The 25,705-nt window shown below is 47.7% G+C and overlaps 1 protein-coding gene across 1 annotated transcript in view; it reads right to left on the bottom strand.

The window, feature by feature from the left end:
- The window catches only part of LOC115911235 (heparan sulfate glucosamine 3-O-sulfotransferase 3A1-like), a 34,077-nt gene extending 29,224 nt beyond the window's left edge, over positions 1-4,853 (bottom strand). Inside the window, exon 1 of the mRNA XM_030962064.1 lies at positions 4,272-4,853. Coding sequence (XP_030817924.1) covers positions 4,272-4,831 — 560 coding nt within the window. The 5' untranslated portion in view covers positions 4,832-4,853. The remainder of the gene's footprint in view (positions 1-4,271) is intronic.
- Positions 4,854-25,705: the final 20,852 nt, after the last annotated feature.

The following is a 25,705-nucleotide window of genomic DNA, read 5'->3' as shown; positions in this document are numbered from 1 at the left end:
CAGGCTGCCCAGCCAGCACAGGCTCAGCCCATCTCCATCTGCTGTTTACAGTGAATTAGCTGCACTTTGGGGCCACAACCACCTTTTGTTTCCTTTTCATACAGTACCTGGCCCTGCCAGCTCGGTTCAGGAGGTGTTTGATTACACAGCTAATAAATAAACAAGGACCTTGATCCTCTTCAGCATGTGGCTGTCCAAGGCTGCAATTTCCAGGGAAACTGCTTCAGGCTGTGCTTGATGCTATTAGTGAGTCAAATGTGTTTGGGAGATGAGATGACATGAGATGTTCCCAGGACAAGGAGGAGGTACTGCTAAACCAGCCCTTCCTACCTGCAGCAGGGAGTGGAAAACCAAACTGGTTTAATGTCCAATAAAACAGGCAATGCTCTGTGCTGGGCACACCCTGAACACAGGCAAAGAGCTGGTGCTTCTTGCAGAAGGAAGGTGGGGAGATGATCACTTCAAGGCAACTCCTGCTGCAGCATCTCCCTCACACAGGGGGGTTTGCAACAAGGGCTTTCCTCCTGAAGGCCACCCAGTCCTGCTCCACCTTCCAAAAATTGTATTTACTGCCCTGATGTCCCCTCCAACATCATCCACACACTCCTCCCCTCCCTCCCACACTTATTCACTCACAGAATGCTCTGCTGGATAACCAAGACCTGAAAACTCTGCCCCAGGAGCAGCCTGACTCCTCCATCCCCATCAGGCTCTGATTTCACCCTGGTCTGAGGCACAGAGGATGGGACACAGCTCGAGGTGGGATGCAGCTGCTCACAGCTGCTGGGAGCATCTCCCCTCCCCAAAATCCCCCTTTTCCTCCATCTCAGACACCTTCAGCATCTGAGGTGTTCTCTGTTCCTGCTGGGAGCATCTCCCTACCCAAAAATCCCCCTTTTCCTCTATCTTAGACCCCTCCAGCATCTGAGGTGTTCTCTGTTCCCTTTGACTCAGAAATGTCATTACCTAGATTACAAAGAAGCAAAAAAAAAAACAAAAAAAAAAACCAAAACAAACCTGGAAATAAATCCCAAGAGGACATTAATTAGGAGTCAGAACTCCCCAGCTCTGGAAGCACTGAGGAGGAGAGATATTTCAACTCCCAACCTGACGGAGTAGCTTTGAATTATCTTTCATCTTCCCCTGCATCAGATGTAATCTAATGACATTAACTTGGCTTCACTCTAGTGAAAGTGGCATTGGTGCTACAGAGGCAGGGAGATTAAAACATATGAAATAAATGTTCCTGGGCTGAGTGACAGTATAATGGCATTCCAACAGGCAGCTCAATCAGTGCAGACTAACAAAAGATCAGAGGGAAAAAGCCACATTTGCAGTATCAGCCACAAACACAGCTATTTCCTTTTAATCCAGGGGTTTTTTTTACATGCCTGGCTCAGCCCCTGTTCCTGGGAGTTTTCCCCAGGCTGTGCAGCCGTTTTGGGGTGGGGGCTGGCAGTTGAACTCTATTAAAGCCCGTGCTCACCTGCTATTGAACCCTGCTGCCTCAATAGCCTTGTTCAGGGCTGCAGCAGCCAGCTCAGCACTGAAGTCAATGCCAGCATTGTGGGCTGCCCCCTCCCTCCTTTTGTCCCCAGTGCACGAGGGGACTCAAACCCAAACCAGAAAAAGCTCCTCTGGGCACACAACTGCCCTTGATGTTCAACCCACACACGGAGGTGTCACACTCACCAAATGAAACCCCACAGCTGGATTTTACAAAGTCAGCTTCTCCAGGGCACCAGGGGCTGCACTTTACTCCCTTTATTTCCTGGGTGATGTTTCCATGCACCCCAGCAGGTGACCTGCATGTCACCAAACCCCACAGGTTCACCAGGCTGGCTGCTCCAGGAGCATCCCCCACTGCTGCAGGCACAGCTCAGCCATTCCCCCTGCTAGGGGAGCAGCTCTTTTATTTCCAGGGAAAATCAGGGCTCTCCTCATGGCCAAAACCCCACAGCCACCCTGTCCCTGTGACACCTCCACAGGCTGGCTGCCCTTTCAATCTCTGCAACAGCCACCAGCTTTTTGTTCCCTGGGCACCGGCTGCCTGTGCTGGCTTCCCGGGGCACTGAAAACAAACCCCAAGTGTTTATACCTTGTAATGACCCTAAACCTGTTTAGTCTGACTGCTGGGAAACAGCAGCACACACGAAACCTAAGCCTCTGATGGCAAAGATAAGGAATGGGGACCTCTGGCAAACATCTGGCCGTTTCCCCAGCCCTGAACCCTCATCAAAGATCACAACAAAGCCTGCAGACAGACAGGTAGGTTTGTAAATGAGTATTTGTGAGTGGTGACCAGCGTGCTGGCACCGCGGCTCTGCCATCCTGCGTTAGCAAAGATTACTCATACAAGCAAAGCCAGCAAGATTAGGTCTCAAAGGAATAATCCCACACAAAGAATTCACTGTACCTCAGCCTCCACAGGGCTAATAAAACAACAAAAAAAAAAAAAAAAGAAAGGAAAAAAAAAAAAAAAAAGATGAAACTCAACTCAGCACATCAAATACCAGAACAAACAAACTGCAGCAATTAATGGGAGAGCTCCTGTGCCAACTGCTAAAACATAATGATTACACAAACAGCGCACAGGGCAGCACAGCCACTGAAAAAGAGCTGCAAGATCAAGACCAAACCTCTGGAAAATTATATCCCCAACACCGAGGGCTGCACTATGCCCTAAATGCCTGTGGCTCCTCCTCTGTCTAGGTCTGCACTCCTCACTCAGGGACTGCTCCAGAAGCAGGTCTGTCCCACTGCCATCTGCTCCTCAAAGCTTCCAGAGCATCTTTGATAAATGAGCTTTTCTGCATATCCACCATAAATTTCAGTAGATGCCACCCCACAGCCATGTGTTTATTTTTCAAAGTCAAGACTTGATTAGAGTTCTTGAGGTTTTTCAGATTCATTTTTAACGTTTCCTTTCTGCTACAGGGTCAGCATGTGGAAATCGGATAAGCACAGACTAAAAATATAATTTTGTAGACAGCTTCAGCCCACACAAAAGGAAATTTTTCTTCTCAAGAGAAGTCACACTTTGCAGGCTGCAGGAACCCAGAGTGTTTGTGACACTGGCAGATACACAAGGAAGATCCCTTCCACGTGTTAAGACTTTTACACAAACACTCGGACTGCCAGTACCACCCTACTCCACATTTCAATGCTGTCACCACAAGCTGAGCCAAAATCCTCTTCTCTCTGCTAATAGCCGGGCTTTATGTGAAAGTAAAACAAACTCCAGGGGTAAATCCTCTCCTGTTTGCTTGTTCATTCAAGAAAGCCACAAACACAGGACACGCTTCTGGAGACAGCAGTTTCACTCTCACCCTAACCAAGCTGCCGGAAAAACGCTCCTCTGCTAACTTTAAAACATACAACAACAAAAAACCTGAACAACTTCAGCGAGAACCCTCTTGGCTTTAACATTTGCTGGCTTGTTTAACAAAACACTAATTCATTGAAAGAACCACCCGATCAACCCTTTGCTGGTATTTCAAAGGCAAGGTGAGCATGCGGGGTGTGCTCCTGAAAGTGACATTTTTGGTTAGTCGCTACTGGGATACTGAAATATTTACAGTGGGAAATAAGGCGGTTTTGTGCACATTGACTACAGGAAAAGTAGTCCACACTGACTACAGGAAAAGTGGCTTCTGCAGCGCTGGGCTGGGAGCTGCGGGAGGCGATGGGGAGGCAGCCGGGGCTCGGCTGAGACTCAGCGGTCAGCCACAGGTTTGGCAAAGAGTTGGGGGAATATAAAGATATTGAGGGGCCGTGCTTTTCATGGCAGGGTTTAGCTGTGCCTCAGCATCCCCGCGCAGTCCCCAGCCCGGCGCTTCTCCCTTTGGAGAAGGGAGAGCCTCCGGGGGAAGCCCCCGGGAGCACCGGGGGACAGGAGGGTCCTGGGGCACTCAGGAATGGGGAAAGGGATGCGGGGACAGCAGGGTCCTGGGGCACTCAGGAATGGGGACAGCCGGGAGAGGGATGCGGGGACAGCAGGGTCCTGGGGCACTCAGGAATGGGGACAGCCGGGAGAGGAGGGCTGGAGGATTTGGGAGCAGGGACGGAGGAACGGGTGGAGCGAGAGGCTGCGGGGAAGAGTGCTCGCTGAGCGGAGGAACGAACACGGGGCTGAGAAAGGCTCGGCGGTGCTTCGGGAGCGAGGAGCGGCGGCCAGCGGGGGGCACTGGCGGCTCGGCCACGGCTGCATCCCCATCCCCGTTCCCGTTCCCGTCCCTATCCCCGTCCCCGTCCCGCCGCCCGTGCCGTACCTGTACCAGGCGAGTCCCCGCTCGTAGTTGCGGTCGAAGAAGTGCGGCTCGGCGCCCACGGCGCGCACGTCGGGGTGCACCCGCAGGAACTCCAGCAGCGCCCGCGTCCCGCCCTTCTTCACCCCGATGATGATGGCCTGCGGCAGCCGCTTGCTGCCCTCGCCCAGCAGCAGGGCCAGGGTGCCGGCCGCGCCCGCCCCGCCGCCCGAGCCCCCGGCCCGGCTCCCGCCGCCCCCGGCCGGCTCCTCCGCGCCCGGTGCCGCCTCCTGCCGCCGCCGCCGCTGCTTCAGCCGCTGCAGGAGCCGCTTGCGCCGCGCCGCCGCCGCTCGCCAGGGGGGCAGCTCGGCCGAGCCGCCCAGGAACTCCCCGCCGCCGCCCTCGTCCTCTTCCGATGCGGCGCCGGCGGCGATGATGGGTCCGGGCAGCGTCTGGCAGCGGTCCGCCAGGCAGTAGAAGACGTAGAGGGACATGAGGAGCGAGCAGAGCATCACCAGGAACTTCTTGAAGATGCTGCGGGGCAGCGGCTCGGCGGCGGGGGCGGCCGCCGCGCTCACGGCCATGCTACCCCGAGAGGGCTGCGGGGAGCCCGGGCCATGCTCCTGCTCCGCGGCCGCCCCCCGGCGCGGCCCCTCCGCGCTGCGCTCCGCGGGGCCGGGGGGCTGCGCGCTGCCGCAGCATCCCCGGCGCCTTCAGGGCGGCATCCCCCGCGGGGACAGCGGGGCTGGCTCCGGAGGGCTCGGCGGGGATGCGGGAGCGGGGCTCGACGCGGGGCTCCCACGTGCGGAGCCCGCCGCGGAAAACTTCGGCCGAGGCATCACCGGGAGCGGGGCGGAGCGCTGCCGGCGGCGGGGCCAATGGCGCGGCGGGGGCGGGGGGCGAAGCCAACCCCGGAGCGGGCGGACCCGCTGGGGAGCCGCTGCCGAGCCCTTTGGGGGGGTAGCGGGGGTGTCCGGGAGGCTGTGCCGGAGGGTGCGGGGATGCTCCGGGGGATGCGGGAACCCCCCGGGAAGCCTTGCCGGGGGATGCGGGGATGCTCCGGGGGATGCAGGAACCCCCGGGAAGCCTTGCCGGGGGATGCGGGGATGCTCCGGGGGATGCGTGGGTGGCCGGGAGGCTGTTCCGGAGGCAGACGGATGCAGGGATGCCCCGGAGGCTATGCTGGAGGTGCGGGGATGCCCAGAAGCTGTCACGGAGCGAGCAGGGATGCCCTGAGTGGCCGGGAGGCTGTTCAGAGGTACACGGATGCAGCGATGCCCCGGAGGCTGTGCCTGGAGGTGCGGGGGTACCCAGAAGCTGTCACGGAGGGTGCAGGGATGCCCTGAGTCCATCCCGCGGGGCAGGGAGGACAGCTGGGAACTCTTTGCACCGAGTTTTCCTCTCGGTGCTGACAGGGACATCCTGCTGCCCACGGGCTGCCTCTTTTGGCAGCCGAACCCCACAGGGCTTTTGGCTGTCTGCGCTGTCCACCTGCCTGTCCGGCCACTCAGCTTTCCAATTAATCCCCCCCCGGATCCCTCTGGACTCAAGAACAAATTCCTGATGTGCCCAGTAATCCACCCTGGCAGACACAAATCCCTTTGCATGGAAGAACAGCCCCCCTAAAGCTCAGCAAAGCCACTGAGGGGTGTAAAACACACTCACAGTATCACAACCAACAGTTCCACTGAGCTCCGTACAGAACACAGCACAGAAACACCCAAAATCAGACTTTCCCCCCCTAATTTGCACAAGCTGCCCCTGGGCTGGCTGCAGAATCTGGCCCACGGTTGGTAAGAAATATCTACAAAAGCAACACGATATTGCTGTTGGAATTTGCTCTTCTCCTTGGAGAGTACATAAAATGTGGAAATAGCTCTCAGCTCTGTGGCTCGGCTGCCTGATTCTAAGGGCTTCGTTATTTCATTGCCTGTGGGAATGCCCTCTTAATTTGAAATGTTTGTCATAGATTATAGCATTTTCAAACAAACTCGCACATGAAACACTTGACTTAAATATTCTTTTTTCCTTCTGTTTGGTGTGGACCTAGCTGAGGACTTCAACTACTTGGAAATAAAGCTGGTGTATCCACAAATTATGCAATGAAAAGAGGGGAGAAAAATCGCATGGAATTATGATCAGCCATCTGCAGAGCTGGCTGGCTAATAAAAATGTGTTTCCAAATAGTAAACAGACCAAAATTAATAACAAATGCTATTTGCAGTGAATTACTCTACTAGATTTTGGTGTGTTTGGTGACTTCAAAATACTGTAGCATTTTTGGGATTTCAGTGCTCCAATATATAAGTAGATTTGCAAAATGCTATGAGCAGGTTAGGCCACCACCACCTCTAGGCAACTCCTTACATCATTAGGAACCTAAATGCCTTTATAAATCTGTGCTCTGATCCAGCTCATTGAAGTCAATGAAAAGACTTTGCTGACATCAATGGGCTTTGGACTGGGCCCTGCAGAAGGGTAAAAGTGGTTCCACTTCTTAATATTCTCATTATGATACTTTTTTCCTAGACACTTAGAACAATGCTACACTTTCTGTTTGAAAAAAAAAAGGTCATTTCAAATGGAGAAAAACAGAAAAGATAAGGGAAATTGGTGTGAAAGAGCTTAGAGCATGCATCTGCTGGGCTTGCATTGCAAGACTTATATTTGCAGCATTTTTCCTGGAAATGTTTGTGTGAATCTGAGCTTTCCTTTAAAGAGTCACTAGCTGACCAGGGAAAATATGACCAGAGCCTGTATAAAAAGTTTCAGTGTCTAGAAAGCAATAAGCTAAATATATCTATATTTAAAAGAGCCCTACGATATTTAAGGCAAACTTGTGATATTTTTACAGCCCCTGACTCATGGTTTCTGCCTCCTGGGGCTGAAGGCACCGGTAATTCTGCAGCCAGGAACAGCTCTCCAAGAAGGAAGGTGTCTTAATGCTTTAGAAAGGGCAATACAGGGAAATGGTTCCACCCGTATTGCTGTGGGCTCTGTTAGTACAGCTGCAAATCTGAGATTCTTTATTAGCAGCAGACTGCTTTGGACCTTATTTCTGGATGAGATTTTCTTGCTACAGAGACCATTTGATGAACAGTGTACTATAAAGCCAAAAAAATGATGTGGCTGAGATCATGACATCAAGCGCTGAGAACTTACTCCTCTTATCTATTTTAGCCCTGCTGCAAAAATAACCCTTCTCAGGGATAACTTCAGGGGTTTTTAACAACTTAGAGCTTGCAGCAAAAAAGTTGCTTTTCATTTTACTCAGTCCCTTGCACAACTGAGTTACCATTTGCAGAGCAGCCTCTTTCTCTGCCCCTTAAATTTCTGTCTGCCCATCTCAGAGCTGCTCATTGCACCCATCACAGAGCCAGCCTGGGGTCCCTGGGGGGGATCCCAGGGCAGCTCTGCCCCCTGTGCTGGCCCCATGGGCACTGCTCCCTGTCCCCACAGTGCTGGCAGGGTGGAGGGGACTGTGGCCACCCCCAGGGCTGTGCCCATGGCTGTGACTCACAGCTCCCTGGCACCAACCCTGCTGCTGGCATGGGATGCTGCTGGCAGGCTCCCTCTCCTCTGTGCTCCTCTTTGCACTTGCTCCCTGTTCCTGTCTCCTTTTATCTATTTACAGTTTTATTATTATTATTTTTATTTTATTTGCAGTTTTATTATTTATTTATTTATTTTACTGCTTCTTGCTGCACTCCTGCCTCCCCCCAGGAATGCCTCCACCCTGCCCCAGTCATTTTGGGGTGTTGAGGGTGAGTGGGGCTCCTCTCCTGGCATTGCCTGGTGCCAAAATCCTCCTTTCAGCAGCAACGCTTCCTCCTCCAAATGGGCTGATTTGGGATGCTTTTCACTGAAAAAAACACACCTGCTGACCAGGAGAGACCTCTGGCTTAAACCAAAATCTTCTGCCCCCTTGGCAGACCAGAGCTGAAGGCTTTGCTACCCCATCGGATGTTTCCAGGTGCTTCCACAGAGCTGGGAAAGGGGAAGGCTTGCACCTCAGAGGCTTTGAGCAGCCCGTGCCAGCCCCACTGGGATTGCTGTATTTTTTCCCCTTTCCCAGTGACCCGTTGCCCAGATGGGATCAGGGGTTAAACTGGGACTGTGGTGGAAAAGGGCCCGGCAGCCCGGGGCTAGTGCAACTTAACAAGTGATTATAAGGTCTGAAGGGAGAGGGAACCCCTGCCTGTCAGGAAGCTGCTGCTGAAGAAAACATCCCTTTGTGCTGGGGAGATGGAGTATGGGACAGAGCAGAGTGAAACAGATTGATAACCAGGGGGTGATGTGACCCCACATAGGATCCCACAACAAAAGCCCCTTCATCTAAAATGAATAGGAACAATGGCTAATGGGGACAGGCCAGCAGTGGCCAAGGATCTGAGAGCCAGGGCAGAGGGAGGAGGCAATGACAGCTCCTGTTCTACCCAAATCCTCCATTGATCCCAATAATCTCCTGGGCTTTCCCCCCTCCTTGAAATCAGACAGAAAGTTCAAGGACTTTTTGCTTTCAGATATTAGGAACAGGCATTGTTCTGGAGAGCCACTGAGGTGTGCAGGGCAGAGCCCTGGGGCAGGCTGAGAGGCCAGGGAGGAGCTGCTGCTGCTGTGCCCTGCCATGTCCCAGCCCTGGGAGCTGCTGTGCCCTGCCATGTCCCCAGGGCTGGTCGGAGCTGCTGCTGTGCCCTGCCATGTCCCCAGGGCTGCCAGTGCTGGCAGGAGCACCGTGGCTGCTGCCCTGGTCCCAGAGCTCCCAATGGGCTTCCAAACCCACGGAGATTTTTGGGGCATCTTGGAATTTTTCTTGCTCAGAGTGACCCCGAGATGTGTACAAGTTTCTTTTCCCAGCCCAGCGGTTGAAGGAGTCAGGATTCTTCTGTTCTCATTCTCAAGGTTGTTTATTCTTTCTTATCTGTAACATTCTTTCTCTGACCTGCTGATGTCTGTCTGGCAGGTCAGTTTGTGGCACAGTCCCTGCCCTTGGGGTGGTGTGTGACGGTGTTCACAGGGGTCTGAGGATGAGGGAAGAGACAAGGATCTGACTCCATGTTCAGAAGGCTGATTTATTATTTTATGATATATATTACATTAAAACTATACTAAAGGAATAGACGAAAGGATTTCATCACAAGGCTAGCTAAGAATAGAAAAAGAAAGAATGATAACAAAGGTTTGTGGCTCAGACTCTCTGTTTGAGCCAGCCGGACTGTGATTGGCCATTAATGAGAAACAACCAACGTGAGCCAATCAAAAATCTACCTGTTGCATTCCACAGCAGCAGATAACCATTGTTTACATTTTGTTCCTGAGGCTTCTCAGCTTCTCAGGAGAAAAAAATCCTAAGGAAAGGATTTCTCATAAAAGATGTCTGTGACAGTGGTGTTGGCTTTTTATGCTAAAAACTACAAGTACTTTATTTACAATTACTTCCCAATACCTATCACCTGTGTTAGACAGTGAGCTTCTACTCTAAACCGATCCAAAAGTGCCACCATCACCCAGAAGATGGAGGTTGGAAGAAGAAAGAAGAAGGACAGGGCACGCCCAAATTCCTCTATCTTGGGACTCTGAGCCCCCATTTTAAAAAACTCCAAATCCATTTTTTACTCTGTGATAAACTAACTATTATTTTACTTAAACTTTCTTGACTTGTAATTCTTCATGTAAGGCTGGTGATTGTTTTTTCCAAGGGCTAAATCAAAGGCACAGGGGGCTTGGGCTCTGTGCCAGGGTCTCTGAGCCCCCTGGCAGGGTCTCAGTCCTCCAGGGCAGCCAGAGGAATGTCCTGGGTTCCAGCAGGGGCACAGTAGGTGTGGGTGCCCAGAGCCTGGCAGAGTCAAATGCTGTTAAATTATTAAAAATAGGAATTGTGGGGGCACAGGGGGCAGCAGGGCCTCCTGAGGCACAGCACGTGCTGAGGGTGCTCAGGGCAGCAGCAGAGCCATGAGGGCACTGGGAACAGGAGCTGCATCCCCAAGGAGCATCCACAGAGTCCAGGCAGATGGGACAGGTGATGGAGACCTGATCATCAGCTCCAGTCCTGGTAGTTTTGTTGGAAAGGTGTCTTGAAATATTGAGCCAGAGACACTAAAATGTACGTATGAGATTTTGCTTTGGTTTTTAATATTTTTTTTTCTTTTGGAAGGACAAAAGTACTCACAGGAAATACCATGTAGATCAGGGGAGAAAAGAAAGAAGAAAAGTTTTGCGAGACCATTTTCACTCTGCATTCTCCTAACCTGACAGAATGACTTGGTCTGTTGTATAATTTGCAATGCCTGTGCCCAAAAGCAAGCAGAGCTGTGAGCAGAAAGGCAGTGAAATCTGAGTCCTGCTTTGGCTGGGGCTGGAGGCCACAGATCCCTGTACCTGCTGCCTGGCCATGGCACAGAGTGAATGCACCTTGCTCTCATACCTCCTGCCTGGCTGGGATTGGGCCAACTTGATTAGAGAGCTGGCACAAGGCATGGGGACATCCGGGAGGCCTCAGAGCAGGAGCATGAATTAATCAGAACCAGAAAGAGGAGGAGGCATGGCAGGAGCTCCACGGAGCCTGGCTGCTGTGAATGGGTCCTGCCCTGTGCCCTGCCCTTCCCAAGGTACCCAAACTGCTCAGGGGATGCCTGTGCCATGCAGGGGGGCAGAGCCTGGCTGATGGCTCAGCCTGCCATGCCAGCAGCAGTGTTTCCCAAAGGCTGGAGAGGGCTATGGAGCCCTGGGGCCAGCAGGATCGTGTTCTCCCCTCTTGGGGAAGATGAAACAGCCTTATAAATATTATATATATATATACATATATATATATATATATATTATATATATATATATATTATTTATTTATTTATTTATTTATTTATTTATTTTTATATGTTTAGATATATTTATATGTATTTAATTATTTATATGTGATTATAAATATGAAATATAAAAAGCCTTATAAATATGATTGCCTGGCAAAAGATTTTGTGAATATAGAAATTATAAGCAAGATTGAAATGAAAGCAAGCTTTGTGATCCCTCAGTTACTGAACAACTGGAAAACAATGGTTTGGCTGGACTGAAGGTGATCCCCTTTTGATGGAACAACACCCTCTGCTTGCAGACAGCTCCAAGGGTCAGAGCAGACCCTACAGCTTGGAAGAAGGGACCCAAAGAGGAGTTTTTAGGGTTTAAAATGTAACACAGGATGATAATGTAGTGATTCTTATAGGCTGCATGTAAATGCTACAGGATTTGTTCTCTGCTGGAAACCCCCTGAGCACTGCATGGCTGCAAACAGCTCCATCCCCTCCACCTGCTCCAGCTCCTTCCCCTTCAAGAAATCCTCCCTGCTCAGAAATAAAGCAGCTACAAGAGTCCAATACTCCATATTCCTGCTGATGGTGATGCTTTAAGTGGCCTTTCAGTACCCAAACTCTCCTCTCTTTCTTCCATCCAGTGAAAATAGATAATGTCAGGCTGGGGGGCTGCTGAATACCCTGGCAAGGTCTGAATCCACACCCACAGGGTGCCGGGGGTGCTCTGGCCACCCCAAGCTGTGGGGTTGTTGTGGGGCTGGCAGCCTGGGATGTTCCCAACAGCCCTCAGCCACTGCAGGCAAATATTTACAGGAGCTCTCCAAGGGGAACCTATAAAGTGCTGCCTGGTGCAGCTTCCTGAGGATCACTGCAGACAGCTATATTAGCTGGAACATGAAGTAGTTACACTCCTGCTGCTCTTCCAGTGCTCTGGAAACAGATACTTGTCTCTTTTATTACCTTTGTTTGTGTCTCGTTTTATTTGTGCTCTGCGTGCTTCCTTGTGCTGGGTTTGAAACACTTGTGAGGGGAACAACAATAAATACCTTCCAGGCCTTTTGTGCTTTTTAATATTATTCTCCATTAAAAAATACAAAAACAAAACCAAAAACAACACCACCAAGTCAGGCAATGAAAACAATACAAGGAAAATTAAACCCTAAATCTGCATTTATGGTTCTTCATTAAACATACAGGGAAGGCTGGCTGCTAACTGCTGATAAAATGTTTTGGTTCTGTTAAAAATGTGCTTTTGGGCAAAGTGGTGTGTTTTGTGGACTGGGGTTGGCTTGGATGAATATATATATATATATTTGGTAAGGTTTCCCCAGTCCAGGATGGACATTCCAGCTGGAAAAAGTGACCCCAACAACTGGAACGATGTGCCCTACATGGGGGTGAGAATTGCTCACTCCCAGCTTCACTTTGTTCCTCCAAAAAATGTTTTGTCTCTCTGTGAAACCTCAACCAAGCAGCTCTGAAATTAAGGGCAGTCTTTAAATGGATTTAATTTGGTATCAGGCCATGCTTGGAGAGTACTGAAGGCTGAACCAGGCTTCCAAAAGGCTGGAAAAATCCAGCCAGGGATGCACCAACGAGGGCCTGGGTGTAAAACCCTTCCCAGCAGGTTGGACACAGAACGGAAAAGGGAAGATCAGGATGTGTTCTGCCAAGGGATTCTCCTCTCTCTGTGTAAATATTTGTGTTCCAAAGCACTCAGGAGCACAGGCAGAGGTGTGGGTGTGTGTTTTGCTGTGGGGGACACCCACGTGGTTGCACTGAGTGAGCTCTGAGCACGTCAGGCATGTTCTTTCTCACTGAGGGCTCTGCTTCTTCAAGGCTTTCTCTGCATCGATATTCGCAGAAAAAGAGCCTCACCCTCTCATTAAAACACACTTTAAACACATTTATATCTGAGTGGGCAGCTCAGTGACTACAGCTCCATGATGAAGAACATCTCAGAGAGGATGGAGCATCACCACACACTGTGTCACTCTGTGTAGCCATGATATTTTCTGAAAAATCCCTTTGCCAGGATTTTTTCTCCTGAGAAGCTGAGAAGCCTCAGAGGAAAACAAAAACAATAATTATCTGCTGCTGTGGAATGCAACAGGTGCATCTTTGATTGGTCCATGTTGGTTGTTTTTAATTAATGGCCAATCACAGTCAGCTGGCTCGAACTGTCTGGTCAGTCACAAGATTTTGTTATCAATCTTTTTCTTTCCTTTCTAACCTTCTGATGAAACCTTTTTTATATTCTTTTAGTATAGTTTAAATATAATATATATATCATAAATAATAAATTTATTATATATATAATGTATATCATATATATATAGATGATATATATATAATATATATTCTGAAACATATATGGAATATATATATATATATATATATATATATATTCTGAAACATGGAGTCAACATTCTCATCTCTTCCCTCATCCTGGGACCCCTGTGAACACCACCACAGCTCTGGGGTTTTTCCTCCTCATCCTGGTTTCCCCATCCCCTGCCCTGAGCAATGCAGTGGACAGGGAGGTGATGGGCACCCCCCTCAGGGGTGCCATCAGGTCAGCTGTGCTTTACCAGCTGCCTGTCTCTTTGCTTCAAGGGATTTTACTTCTTTCTGACTGCTAATATCAACAAAACCTGCCAGGGCACCTCGTCACTGCTGCTCCCCAAGAGCAGACACGGAATACTTGGAGCATGCAGTCAGCTTTTCCAGCCTGTCCACACAGCTGCTGTAAACTGCCTAAGCACCATCAAAAACCACTTTATAAACTGAGGACGGGAAGGGGATGATTGATGGCTCCACACTGGACACGACACAGCTTCCACACTTCCCTATATTTATAATATTTGTGTATTGCCCCTACCTCAAAGCCTGACTGGGCTGGTCCAATTCACTCAGAGATAGGAATTTGGCACAGCCTGACATAAACTCCATCACTTTGGGCCACCAAGGGAGAAGCCATTGTTATAAACTTTCTCCCCCACACCCTGCTTGGCCCCCTTTTTAACCCCATTCCAGTTGCATTATTTCTTTACAAGCCAGCAAGAACAGAAACAAACGTTTCACATCTGTTCTTGCAGCCTGGCCCATTTGCATGAGAATCATGGCCAGGGATTCACTGAGCACAGCTCATGGCCAGCAATGGGACAGAGCTGGCCACCACTGGCCCCTCGAGCTTCTGCACAAACCAGACAGACCCACAGCATCAGGAAATCACCTTCTTTTGGGATCTTATCACTCTAGAGATGTGCCAGGTGGTTTTTCTTTCTGGATGGTGCTGTGCAGCTGAGCCTCACTCTTGGGTGAGCCCTTTGGAATCTTCAGTTTAAGGGGTTTGGTGGAGTTAAGGGGTTAAAACCACCTGTTTGAGGGGTTTGGTGGAGTTAAGGGGTTAAAACCACCTGTTTGAGGGGTTTGGTGGAGTTAAGGGGTTAAAACTCTTGGGTGAGCCCTTTGGAAACTCCAGTTTAAGGGGTTTGGTGGAAATAAGGGGTTAAAACCTCCAATTTAAAGGATTTGGTGGAGTTAGGGGGTTAAAACCTCCAGTTCAAGGGTTAAAACCTCCAGTTTAAGGGGTTTGGTGGAAATAAGGGGTTAAAACTCTTGGGCGAGCCCATTGGAACCTCCAGTTTAAGGAGTTTGGTTGAGTTAAGGGGTTAGAACCTCCTGTTGAAGGGGTTTGGTGGAGTAAAGGGGTTAAAACCTCCACTTTAAGGGATTAAAACCTCCAGTTTAAGGGGTTTGGGGGAGTTAAGGGGTTAAAACCCCCAGTTTGAGGGGTTTGGTGGAGTTCTGCCATTCCAGCACCAGCATCATGAAGGGAAGGTTGGTGCTCCAGCCAGGCTTGAGGCAAAGATGTGTTTTGCTCAGTAGATCAGTAATTATCACTTTAATGGCAGAACATCTCCAGTGATGTTGGCAGCTGCATTTCCCTCTCTCTTTCCCCATTTCTGAGGTACTTGAGAGGTTCAGACTTCCCAAAACACCAGATACCAGAGATTCCCCTCTAATGTACAACCCTCCCTTTTAATTTTTAATTCTTATGGAATTTAGGGGGTTTTCTTCCCCATTGCTTCTTTCATCTTTCAATATCCAATTCCATTTATCAGCAAATTTCAAGTTTATTTGTAAAAGCAAACATCTTTTTCCATTCATCAATCAGTGGAACCCTTCCCGTGGTTTCTTTTATCCCCCAGTGCTGGTTTTATCCACCAGCAGACCCACAGCTGGTTTGGAAAGAGAAATCTGCTGTTCCTCTCAAGGGCTTGGGGCTGGGATCACACTGAGGGTGAAGATTATTCCAGTTTGGTGCTGCTGGGTCTGCACAGGTGGCTGTGCTGCCTCAGGATGGTAAACTGATATCCCTGTGCTGGCATCCCAGCCCTGCTGTGCCCTTCAATCCTTCCCAAGGGCTGGGAATCACCCTGTGGGGTTATTGGGGACAGGCAGGGTGGCCTCAGAGGAGCAGGCATCTGCCAGGGTCATGAACCCCAGCTGCAGCATCCTCCTTTGGGCCTGGCCCAGCACTGAACTGGTTTTTGAAGGATTCCCAGCCACAAAGGAGAGCCAGATTGTGTATTGATCCAGTCCCTTCGTCGATGGCTGCAAACCTCCCCAGCCATGGCAAGTGCCTTGCAAGCAGAGGGGGCTGATCTGTGCTGTGAGAGACGCTGCTCACTTCCAGAAATGTAAAAGGTTTATTAAACCTTATCAAAAATACAACAGAAGAGTGAAGAGAGAAAATATTATGGCACCTGGAGCAAAGGATTTTCCCCACCATGTGCTCACCCACACAATGGAGGTTTTGCCTTTTAACCCCTCCCAAAGTTCTGTCCATCAACTCCTTCTTCCCAGCCCAGTGGTGGAGATCATTCCTTAAATCCTGATTGGAGCTCAGGTGTTCCATAGTGACAATTCCACCCTCCCAAATGTCCCAAACCCAGGGCACCCCCTGATAGCAACACAAGGGGGGCAAACCACAACTATAAGTGTATAAAACTTCTCTTAACATATATCCATGATATTTACCTTTTAATTGTGACAAAACATAACTATAAATCTATAAAACAATAGCTATAAATGTATAAAACTTCTTCTAACACATATCCATGATATTTGCCCTTTAGTTGTGATAAAACATAACTAAAAATCTATAAAACAGTAACTATACATCTACAAAAATTTTCTTAACATATGTACATGATATTTGCCCTTTAATTGTGACAAAACATAACTATAAATCTATAAAACAATAACTATAAATGTATAAAACTCCTCCTAAGATATATTTACCTTTGAATTGGGATAAAACATAACTATAAAAAATCTATAAAACAATAACTATAAATGTATAAAACTCCTCCTAAGATATATTTACCTTTGAATTGGGATAAAACATAACTATAAATCTATAAAACAATAATTATACATCTATAAAACGTCTCCTAACATATATACATGATATTTGCCTTTTAATTGTGATAAAACATAAATATAAATCTATAAAACAGTAACTATACATCTATAAAACTTTTCTTAACATATATCCATATTTGCCTTTTAGTTGTGATAAAACATAACTATAAATCTCTAAAACACTAACTATACATCTCTACAACTTCTCTTAATATCTATACATGATATTTGCCTTTTAATTGTGATAAAACATAAATCTATAAAACAATAACTATAAATGTATGAAACTTAACATATATCCATGATGTTTGCCTTCTAATTGTGATCAAACATAACTATAAATCTATAAGACAATAACTATAAATCTATAAAACTTTTCTTAACATATATACATGATTTTTGTGAGGGTCACCCATGGCATTGCCCATGGCAAGGCACCATCAAATCCAACTCCTGGCTCTATGCAGGACACACCACGTGCCTGAGGCTGTTGTCCAAATGCTTCTGAAGTCAGGCATGGTGTTGTGACTGCTGCCCTGGGGAGCCTGTGCAGTGCCTGACCACCCTCTGTGTGGAAAATGCTGATATCTAATCTTGTTAACAACAGTCCTTGGCTCATGTGCGGAGCATTACCAGCTCCAGGGGTTTGTGGGCACAGTTGTCAATGACAGCATCAAGCTCAGGGCATGGAAGTGTCAGCATCTGCATTTTTGTGCCTGCCACAGGGCTCTGTGATGCCACAGGACATGGGCAGGTGTGTGGCAGCAGAGACATCCCGAAGGCTGCAAGGAAGAGGAGAGCAGCACAGGCATTTCAGCTGCTGCCTTTGAGCTCAGGGCAGTACTTTTGTTGCTTGGGCTCTCTGGTCCCGCCTGACAATTCAGAGTTTATTTCTGTGCAATCACAGAATAGATTGAGTTGAAAGAGCTTTTAAAGATCATTCAGTGCCATCCCCTGCCATAGGCAGAGACACTTTCCTTTAGACCAGGTTGCTCCAAGTTCGCCCTGGCCTTGGATTCTTCCAGCAGCCGGGCAGCCACAGCTTCTCCAGGCAACCAGAGCCAGTGCTTTACCACTCTGGGTTTGTCACAGAGCAGTTTGGGCATTTGGAGAGAGGAGGGTGATGAGGGTGATGGGTCTGCAGCCCCCATGGGACCTCATTTCTCTCTGCTGGAATCCCCCTGTGAACTCCATGTCTACAAACAGGTCCATCCCCTCCACCTGCCCCAGCTCCTTCCCCTTCAGGTGGCATTGCAGAAATCCTCCCTGCTCAGAAACAAAGCAGCTACAAGAGTCCAGTACTCCACATTCCTGCTGATGGCGATGCTTTAAGTGGCCTTCTGGTACCCAAACTCTCCTCTCTTTCCTTCATGCAGTGAAAATAAATCCATCAGACTGGGAGGCTGCTGAATATCCTGGTAAGGTCTGAATTCCTATTAAACAAATAAATAAATCAGGTGGGCTCATTGTAATGATGCTGGCTGGAGGCAGGAGAGAGGATGTGCAGTATGTATTTGTGAGCACAAGAGGGAGAACAAGGAAGGAGGAGAGAGGAAGGACAGGAGCAAAGGAAATGGACCTGATACCTGTTTGTAACCTAGGTCGGGATTAATAATTATTTGGGCAGCCTTGGCTCCAGGCCCAGTTTCATGTTTTGTAAACATGTTTTGTGTCTGGATCTCTAGCCAGTCAGAGTGACCCCGAGAATGTTAAAAGTCTCTTTTCTTAGCTTGATGCTTGAAGAAGGAGTCAGAGCTCTTCATTTCTTGGTCTCAAGGTTGTTTCTTGTATCTTATCTATAAAAAATTTTCTCCTGCCCTGCTGAAGTCCATCCAGCAGGACAGTTCAGGCACTCTGCCTGCCCCCAGGGCAGTGTTATGTCTTTACACTAAAAACTACCTGTACAATGTTTACAATTACTTTCCAATACCTATCACCTATGTTAGACAGTGAACTTCTACTCTAAACCAATCCAAAAGTGCCACCATCACAGCAGGAGATGGAGGCCAAGAACAAGAAGGAGAAAGGCTGGACACACCCAGTTCCCTCCATCTTGCCTCCTGAACCCCCATACCAGAAACCCCAAAATCTACTTTTCCACCCCGTGATAACTTCACTATTATTCTGCCTAAACTCTTGTGGCTTGCTGATCTTCATCTAAGGTTGGTAATTTGCTCTTTGGGTCATAATCAAACCCACAGGTGTTTTGGGCTCTGTGCCAGGGTCTCTGAGCCCCCTGGCAGGGTCTGGGCTGTTCTGGACAGCCAGAGGGATGTTCTGGGTTCCTACCATTTTGCAAAGACATAGAAAGAAATGACAATTCCTGCCTGGAAGGATGAGCTGTGATTTGCACATTTTTCACCTCACACGTGCCAGGACCCCAATTTCTACTCCCAGAAACCCAAACTCCCACATGAGTGAGGATCTGCAGGCTCTGGGCAGGGCAGGTTAAATCAGTGCTCTGGTTTAATCCTGCTTATGTCAGTCAGGAAAAGTCTTACCCAAGGAATAAAAAACAACAAACCAAACCCTCCTTGTGAAGTGATGACTTTTATTTCACTGCTTTTTAGTTTATCTGCTTAGCTCTGCCATTCCCTCTCATCGCTGGATCCGAGCAGACGTGGGAATGACTGTGCCAACAGTTTCACTGACTCAAGGGAAGTAATACCAAAAAAATTAAAGAAAAATCGAATGCTGAGGTTGGTATTTTGCAAGACCAGCTCAGTGTTTGCTCCCTGGACACGAGGTTGAGTAACTAAGCAAAAAAGTCCTCTAGAAAAGAGGGAGTGATGGTGCAAACAGTGCCTGGCATGGGGGGTAGACCCAGTCCCAGGGCAGCATTCCTGCAGTGCTGGAGAGCCTGATGAGAGGGCTTGAGAGCTATTTAGCACCACTGAATTGGGACTTGAAGCAGAATTAATTGAGCTCAAATTGCATCCTCCCAGCAATCCGCTAATCTGCTGCAGCAGCAGGATAATGACATCTTGAGAAGCCGCCTTCAAAAACGAAACTCGCCCAGCTTTAATAACCGGGCTGCTTGAAGAGGGGATTAATGCTTGCATATCAAATATTGCCATTTCAAGTCTTATGTTCATGTAGGAGTCTTTTCCTTCCCAAAGGAGGGGGTTCTCAAGAGAATTTGTGAGCTGCAGGCACTCGCACACACACACACCCCCAGGAGCACACAGAACCAAGCTGCTGTCATGTCCCCAAATCACTTTCTTTAAACCCTGTTTATTAGTTTTAGGCAGTTCTTAGCATGCAGGAAGTTTAATAAAAGCTCCTTTCAAACAAAGACCTCAAAATGCTCTGGAAACAGCAACAAATCAAGTGTCACATCATCCCTGGTGACATGGGGACAGCTCTGCAGCCTCTGGAAACGAGCGGAGTGTGGCAAATACATGGAGCCCAGGAACAGAAGCATCTTTGAATCCTGCATCCTCTCCCCTTCATTTCATATCTCTTATTTGCTGACATCTCTGTCACTGGGAAAGAGCTGAGAAAATGGGATTTTTGCTGTGATTTCAGCAGGATCCCTTTTGGAGAAGGCCCTGTTTGCAGCATGGTGGTTCAGGATGTGCACTCAGACAGCAAAAGGGTCAGATTCCTGGAAATTATACCTTTCCTCACTCCATGGTGCCTGCTTGGCTCCAGCTGGCTGCAAACACCAAATGCAAAGTGACTCCTGCCCGTGTCCTCCCAGCAGTCCCCTGCATCCCCTCACCTCTCCATCCTTCCTTGGGTTTCTGTGTTAATTCAATGACACACAACAGAAGTTCCCAACTCTTATGCATCAACCTCAATTTACATTTTATTACCAGGGGTATCCACAGCAAAGCAAATCCACACCAGCAGGCTGTTCTCTCTGCTGCTGTCAGTAACATTGTCACTCCCACCAACCCAATTAAAAGCATTTGTTGGCATTCAGTAATTAGCTTGGAGCGGGGCTGAGGTCTCTGTCTTTCACCAAAGGGCTCACAGGCTGCTATCAAATATTTATGAATGATCTTGGATGACATCTGTTTGCTATTTTGCTGGTGATGTTCCTGGTGAGTGGCTGACCTGGGGAGCACATGCTGGTTGTGGCAGTGGAGCACTCACTGGTGGCTCAGCAGGAAAATAAAAAAAAATAGAATAGAATAGAATAGAATAGAATAGAATAGAATAGAATAGAATAGAATAGAATAGAATAGAAATAAATAATATAATATAAAATAATATGAAATAAAAATAAAAATAATAATAAAATAAAATTAAAAAATAAATAAAAATAAAATACATAAAATAAAATAAATAATATAATATAAAATAATATAAAATTAAAAATAAAAATAAAATAATATTAAAATAAATAAAATAAAATAAAATAAAATAAAATAAAATAAAATAAAATAAAATAAAATAAATAAACCAGGGCTCAGCTGCTCCATCCTCCAGCAGGTCCCAGCTGCTACCTGGCAGCATGGCCCTGAGCAGGTCCAGACACATCAGGAGCCTCACCCAAGATGAGGTGTCTGAGGCTAAACAAACATTAAACCTGGGTTTACCAAGGTTTCAACTGAACCTGGGGCTGGTTTCTTGCACAGAATCACAGAATTAATTCATTAATTCCACAGGCTGGAAAAGACATTTGAGATCATCAAGTCCAACCTATGACCCAACACCTCCAGACCATTCCAGTGCCAATTGCTCTTTCAGTGAAGAATATTTTCCTGATGCCCAACCTAAACTTCCCATGAGCTTTAGATTTTGATGGGCTCAGAAACTTGTGCAGATCCCAGGAGGCTTCACCTGGAAAGTTTTTGGTGATGCTTCTGGGGGCTTTGTGTTTTGAACACCCACTGCAAGCTCTGAGTGCCATTCCAGAAGTCAGGAACAGAGAAACAAAAGAAGAAAGGTGTTGTGGTGTTGTGGGGGTCCCCAGGATGAGGTGAGAGATGAGAATTGACTCTGAGTTCTCAGAAGGCTGATATATTATATTATATTATATTATATTATATTATATTATATATTTTTTTATTATATTATTTATATATATTATATTATATTATATTATAATCACATCACATCACATTATAATATTCTAAAACTATACTAAAGAAAGAGAAAGGAGACATCAGAAGGTTAGACAAGAATGAATAATAAAAACCTGTGACAGACTCAGAGAGTCTGACATAGCTGGACTGTGATTGGCCATTAATTAAAAACAATTCACATGTTTGTATAAACAATCTCCAGGCCACATTCCAGAGGAGCAAAACGTGGAGAAGCTGAGGCTTCTCATCTTCCCAGGAGAAGAAATCCTGGCAAAGGGATTTTTCAGAAAATATCATGGTGACTGCAAGGAGCAAAGCCTGTCCAGCAGTAGCACTCCAGGTGTTCTCCAGGCTTGGCAGGAAGGAGCCACCACCTCTTCCCACTCCCCCAGCCATCCCATGGAGCTGTTTTAACTGCACCCAGCACAGACAAACAGACAGACAGATCTCTTCACATCTGTTTGCCAGCCAGGCACTCCCTCCTGGTGACTTTGGTGGAGGGTGCTGCCCTCAACACTTTGTTCCAGCTGAAGCCTGTGAGGATGAACGATAAGCAGAAATAATTTTCCACTGAGGGATATCAGTGAAATGAATGAAAACTGCCTGTCCCTGCACCATCTGGCTGCCAATAATACAATATTAACAAGCAGAGCCAATGAAGCTGAGCCTCCCTCGGGGAGCAGGGTTTCACTTGGGCAATGTCACAGGAATTGATGTAATCCAAGTTCTGATGCCATTGATAGCAGCTGGCCTGGAAGCCAGGGTGCCCAGAGAGGGGTCCAGGCTCAGCCTCAGCTCTGCCAGGAAAGCTGCTGCCACCAGCAGATGCTTTGCAAGGATCCTGGGAGGAAGAACTGTTCAAGGTGAGCTGCAGGTGCTCTGGGAGCCCAAGCTGGGCATCAAACCCTCCTGTTGTAAGGAAAACCCCTGGAAGTGATGCTGGACACTCTCTGAGGTGCTGGGGGGAGCCTGGATAGATCCACAGGCAAAAGGGAAGAGGGTTGCATTACTCACTGGGACTACAGGAGCTGAAAGGGGAGACAAAACTTCCCCTCCTACCTTCCTATCACTTGTAAAAACCTTCTCTTCCAATCCAGTGAAACAATCACCTGTGGGTAAACAATCTCCAAACAGATTCCAAAGGAGCAAAACACAGGAGAAGCAAATGAGATAAGAATTGTTTTCCTTTTTCTCTGAGGCGCTTCAGCTTCCCAGGAGAAAAATCCTGGGCGAAGGGATTTTTCAGAGAATGTGAATGAGACACAACTCTTCTTGTTGCTTCTACCCATGGAGTTGCTTGGGAAGTGGAGCTGCAGAGAAGGAGGAGCTGGAACAACCAGGATTTATGGCAGGGTTGACAACTCCCAACAGTTTCCATTGGGCAGCAAAGGGGACCCTGTTTTGGGAAGAGCCAGATGCCCTCAGAGGAGGTGTCCAGCCCCAATCTGACCCCATTCAGGTCACCCTCTTGCCTAATGAGGCTGTAATTAAAGCCTTCCAAACAAAGGTGCCTTCTCGTGTGTGCAGCACCCACAGCAAGGAATCTCTGTGCACAGCTGGAGCTGTGTGATAAAAGGCATTTCAGTAATCCAGAGGAGGAAACAAAAGAGTGTAAGCAATTCAGGTGAGTCCTCACACACCCCAGCTCCTCAGCAGCACCTTCCAAGGGAGCTGAACCTCCTGCTGAAGTCAGGCCAAAGAGCTGTGAAGGAGGAGAAAAAAGAAAATTGCTTACATTGAAAATGTATTGTGTGGCTCATTTCACAATGGTTAAAGCAATTTAGAGCCATCAGCAGGATCAGAGAGAGGGATTTGCTCTGTTTGATCAGACAAATCAGCTGTGGCAGGAGATGTCTCTGCCTGCAGAGGTTCAAACACTGGGGCTTCCTCTGTGAATCCCTGCTCTGCTGAGAGCCTGGCCACATCCCATGCTGGGACAAGCCTTTCTTTCCCAGCCACCCCAGGCAGTCTGTGTCTCTGTTTCCACCATGCTGTTCCTCTAAAGCATAAGATTGGATTAGGCTTTTCTTAGCTTGCCTCACTCTGAATGTAGTGTTGCCAATTTGTACAATTTTCTGCCAAGTTTTGTGATGTTTGGGATTTTTCTTCGAGTGCCAGTTCCTGGAATAAAGTGATTACAGAAGAACCTCTTTAAAAGTAAATTCCTGCCCCATGTTGTTACCAGAAGGGTTGAAATGGGGAAGGAAGATCTTACTTGGGAGAGGTAAGAGGCCTTTTCCACCACCAGGTTTGGGGATTAAAGATCCTGCATGATGCAAGGAGTGTTCTCTGATCCCCAAGAACCAGAAACAGTTCTGATTAAATTTACCTTGGATTTGCAGCCAAATTTTCTACTTCTCCAGAACGTTCAAAAGGGAATTTTCTGGAGCAGTGAGAGAAGATGATCAGAAGAACACTGTGGTCCTGAGCCACCCCATGTCCTGTGTCTGGGCAAAATGCTCCCACAGCCTGGGTGCTCTGTGACTCAGAGCCAACCTGATGGACAATGGAACCCATCTCCAGAGGAGATGTCATTTTTACTATGTTATTTTAAGAGGAGATGTTGTTTTTTATTTCTTTTATTGTTTTATTTATCCACTAGGAGGCCATGGCTGGGGATGGAGGGTGTTTAACATGCTGCAATATCCAGGCACACTTGGCCCTGGTGTTTATTGGGGGCTGTTTGCAGCAACATGTAAGATGTGCTCACTGTGGAAATATGTGGCACAAACACAAACCCAGCCCAGATGTGCTGGGAACTCTCGGGTTTTCTGTGCTTGAAATGGCTCCCAAAGTATTAAAAAGTCTCTTTTTTCCCAGCCCCACGACTGAAAAAGAAGTTGAGATTCCTCGGTTCTGCTTTTCAAGGTTATTTATTTTCTCTTATCTATCACATTCTTTCTCTGACCTGCTGAGATCTGTCCAGCAGGTTGGGTTGTGGCACAGTCTCCGCCCTTGGGGTGGTGTTGGCTTTTTATAATAAGAAATAATTGGAACTACTGCTTTTTATGCAAAGAAATAATTTTAATTACGTGTACTTTATTTACAATAATTTTTCTATCCCTATAACCTATGTTAGACAGTCTGTCTCTACTCTAAACCAATCCAGAAGCACCACCATCCCAGCAGAAGATGGAGGACAAGAAGAAGGAGGAGGAGGACAGGACACACCCAGATTCCTCCATCTTGCCTCTTGAACCCCCATTCTAAATCCCCAAAATTCTACTTTTTTGACCCTGTGACAAATTCACTATCATTCTACTCAAACCCTTGTGGCTTGTAACTCTTCATACAAAGTTGGTCATTGTTTCCATGGGTTAAAATCAAAGGCACAGGTGTTTTTGACTCTGTACCAAGGTCTCTGAGCCCCCTGCCACGGTCTGGAGTCCTCCAGGGCAGCCAGAGCAATGTCCTGGGTTCTGACATATCAAACAAAATGGTTTTTAACAGCACCAAAAAGAAGCACCAGGGAAGCTGGGCTGGCCCAGGGCATGGGGACCTGCCTGCAGCCAGGGTGGAGGCAGGGCTGGGACAGGAGAGGGTTTATCTCCTGATAAACCCTCACCTGCTGGGCTGGCTCTGCTCAGCTGCATCGTGCTTTAATTCCCTGTTTTCTTCTGAGGTTTGGAAATCCCATTGCACAATATTGTAAAAATGCCATAAAATATTTTATTGCAGCGTGCCACTGAAATGCTGCCAAGAGCCTTAACCCTTGCAATGCCTCCTTCCTGGGGGTGCCCAGCGTGTTCCCCAGTCAGGAGCTGGCTACCTTTGTTTGGGGGTTGGACTTCGAGGATGGGGAGGGTTTTGGGGGCTCAGAGCTGCCAGATCACTGCTCCAGTGAGTCTCTCACACTGATTTTAACTATTTTTGGGCCTTCCCACACCTCTGTCTGGGTGTTTCACCTTGATGACAATTAATCTAATAAAATTAAAATTATAATCATAATTTTAACTGATTGCTTTAAATCAGTCTAATAATCCAGTTGAAGGTGAGGTCGGTCCTGATGCTTTTGTTCCTCACCTTCACCCCCAGTGAATATCGGAGGAAAAGCAGTGAGTGCCCTGCAGGTTCCCTGGGTGCATCCCAACAGCCTCATGTCACGCTGATCAGCTATAAAATGACTTTTGGAAGCACTTGGTGTCAAATCCTAAGGGTAGGGAGGTGAAGAACCAGCCCTTAAGAA

The sequence above is a fragment of the Camarhynchus parvulus genome, chromosome 18 (assembly GCF_901933205.1).
Source record: "Camarhynchus parvulus chromosome 18, STF_HiC, whole genome shotgun sequence".
Lineage (NCBI taxonomy): Eukaryota > Metazoa > Chordata > Aves > Passeriformes > Thraupidae > Camarhynchus > Camarhynchus parvulus.
The sequence above is the reverse complement of the archived record's forward strand: the minus strand, read 5'-3'. Positions and strand labels throughout refer to the sequence as shown.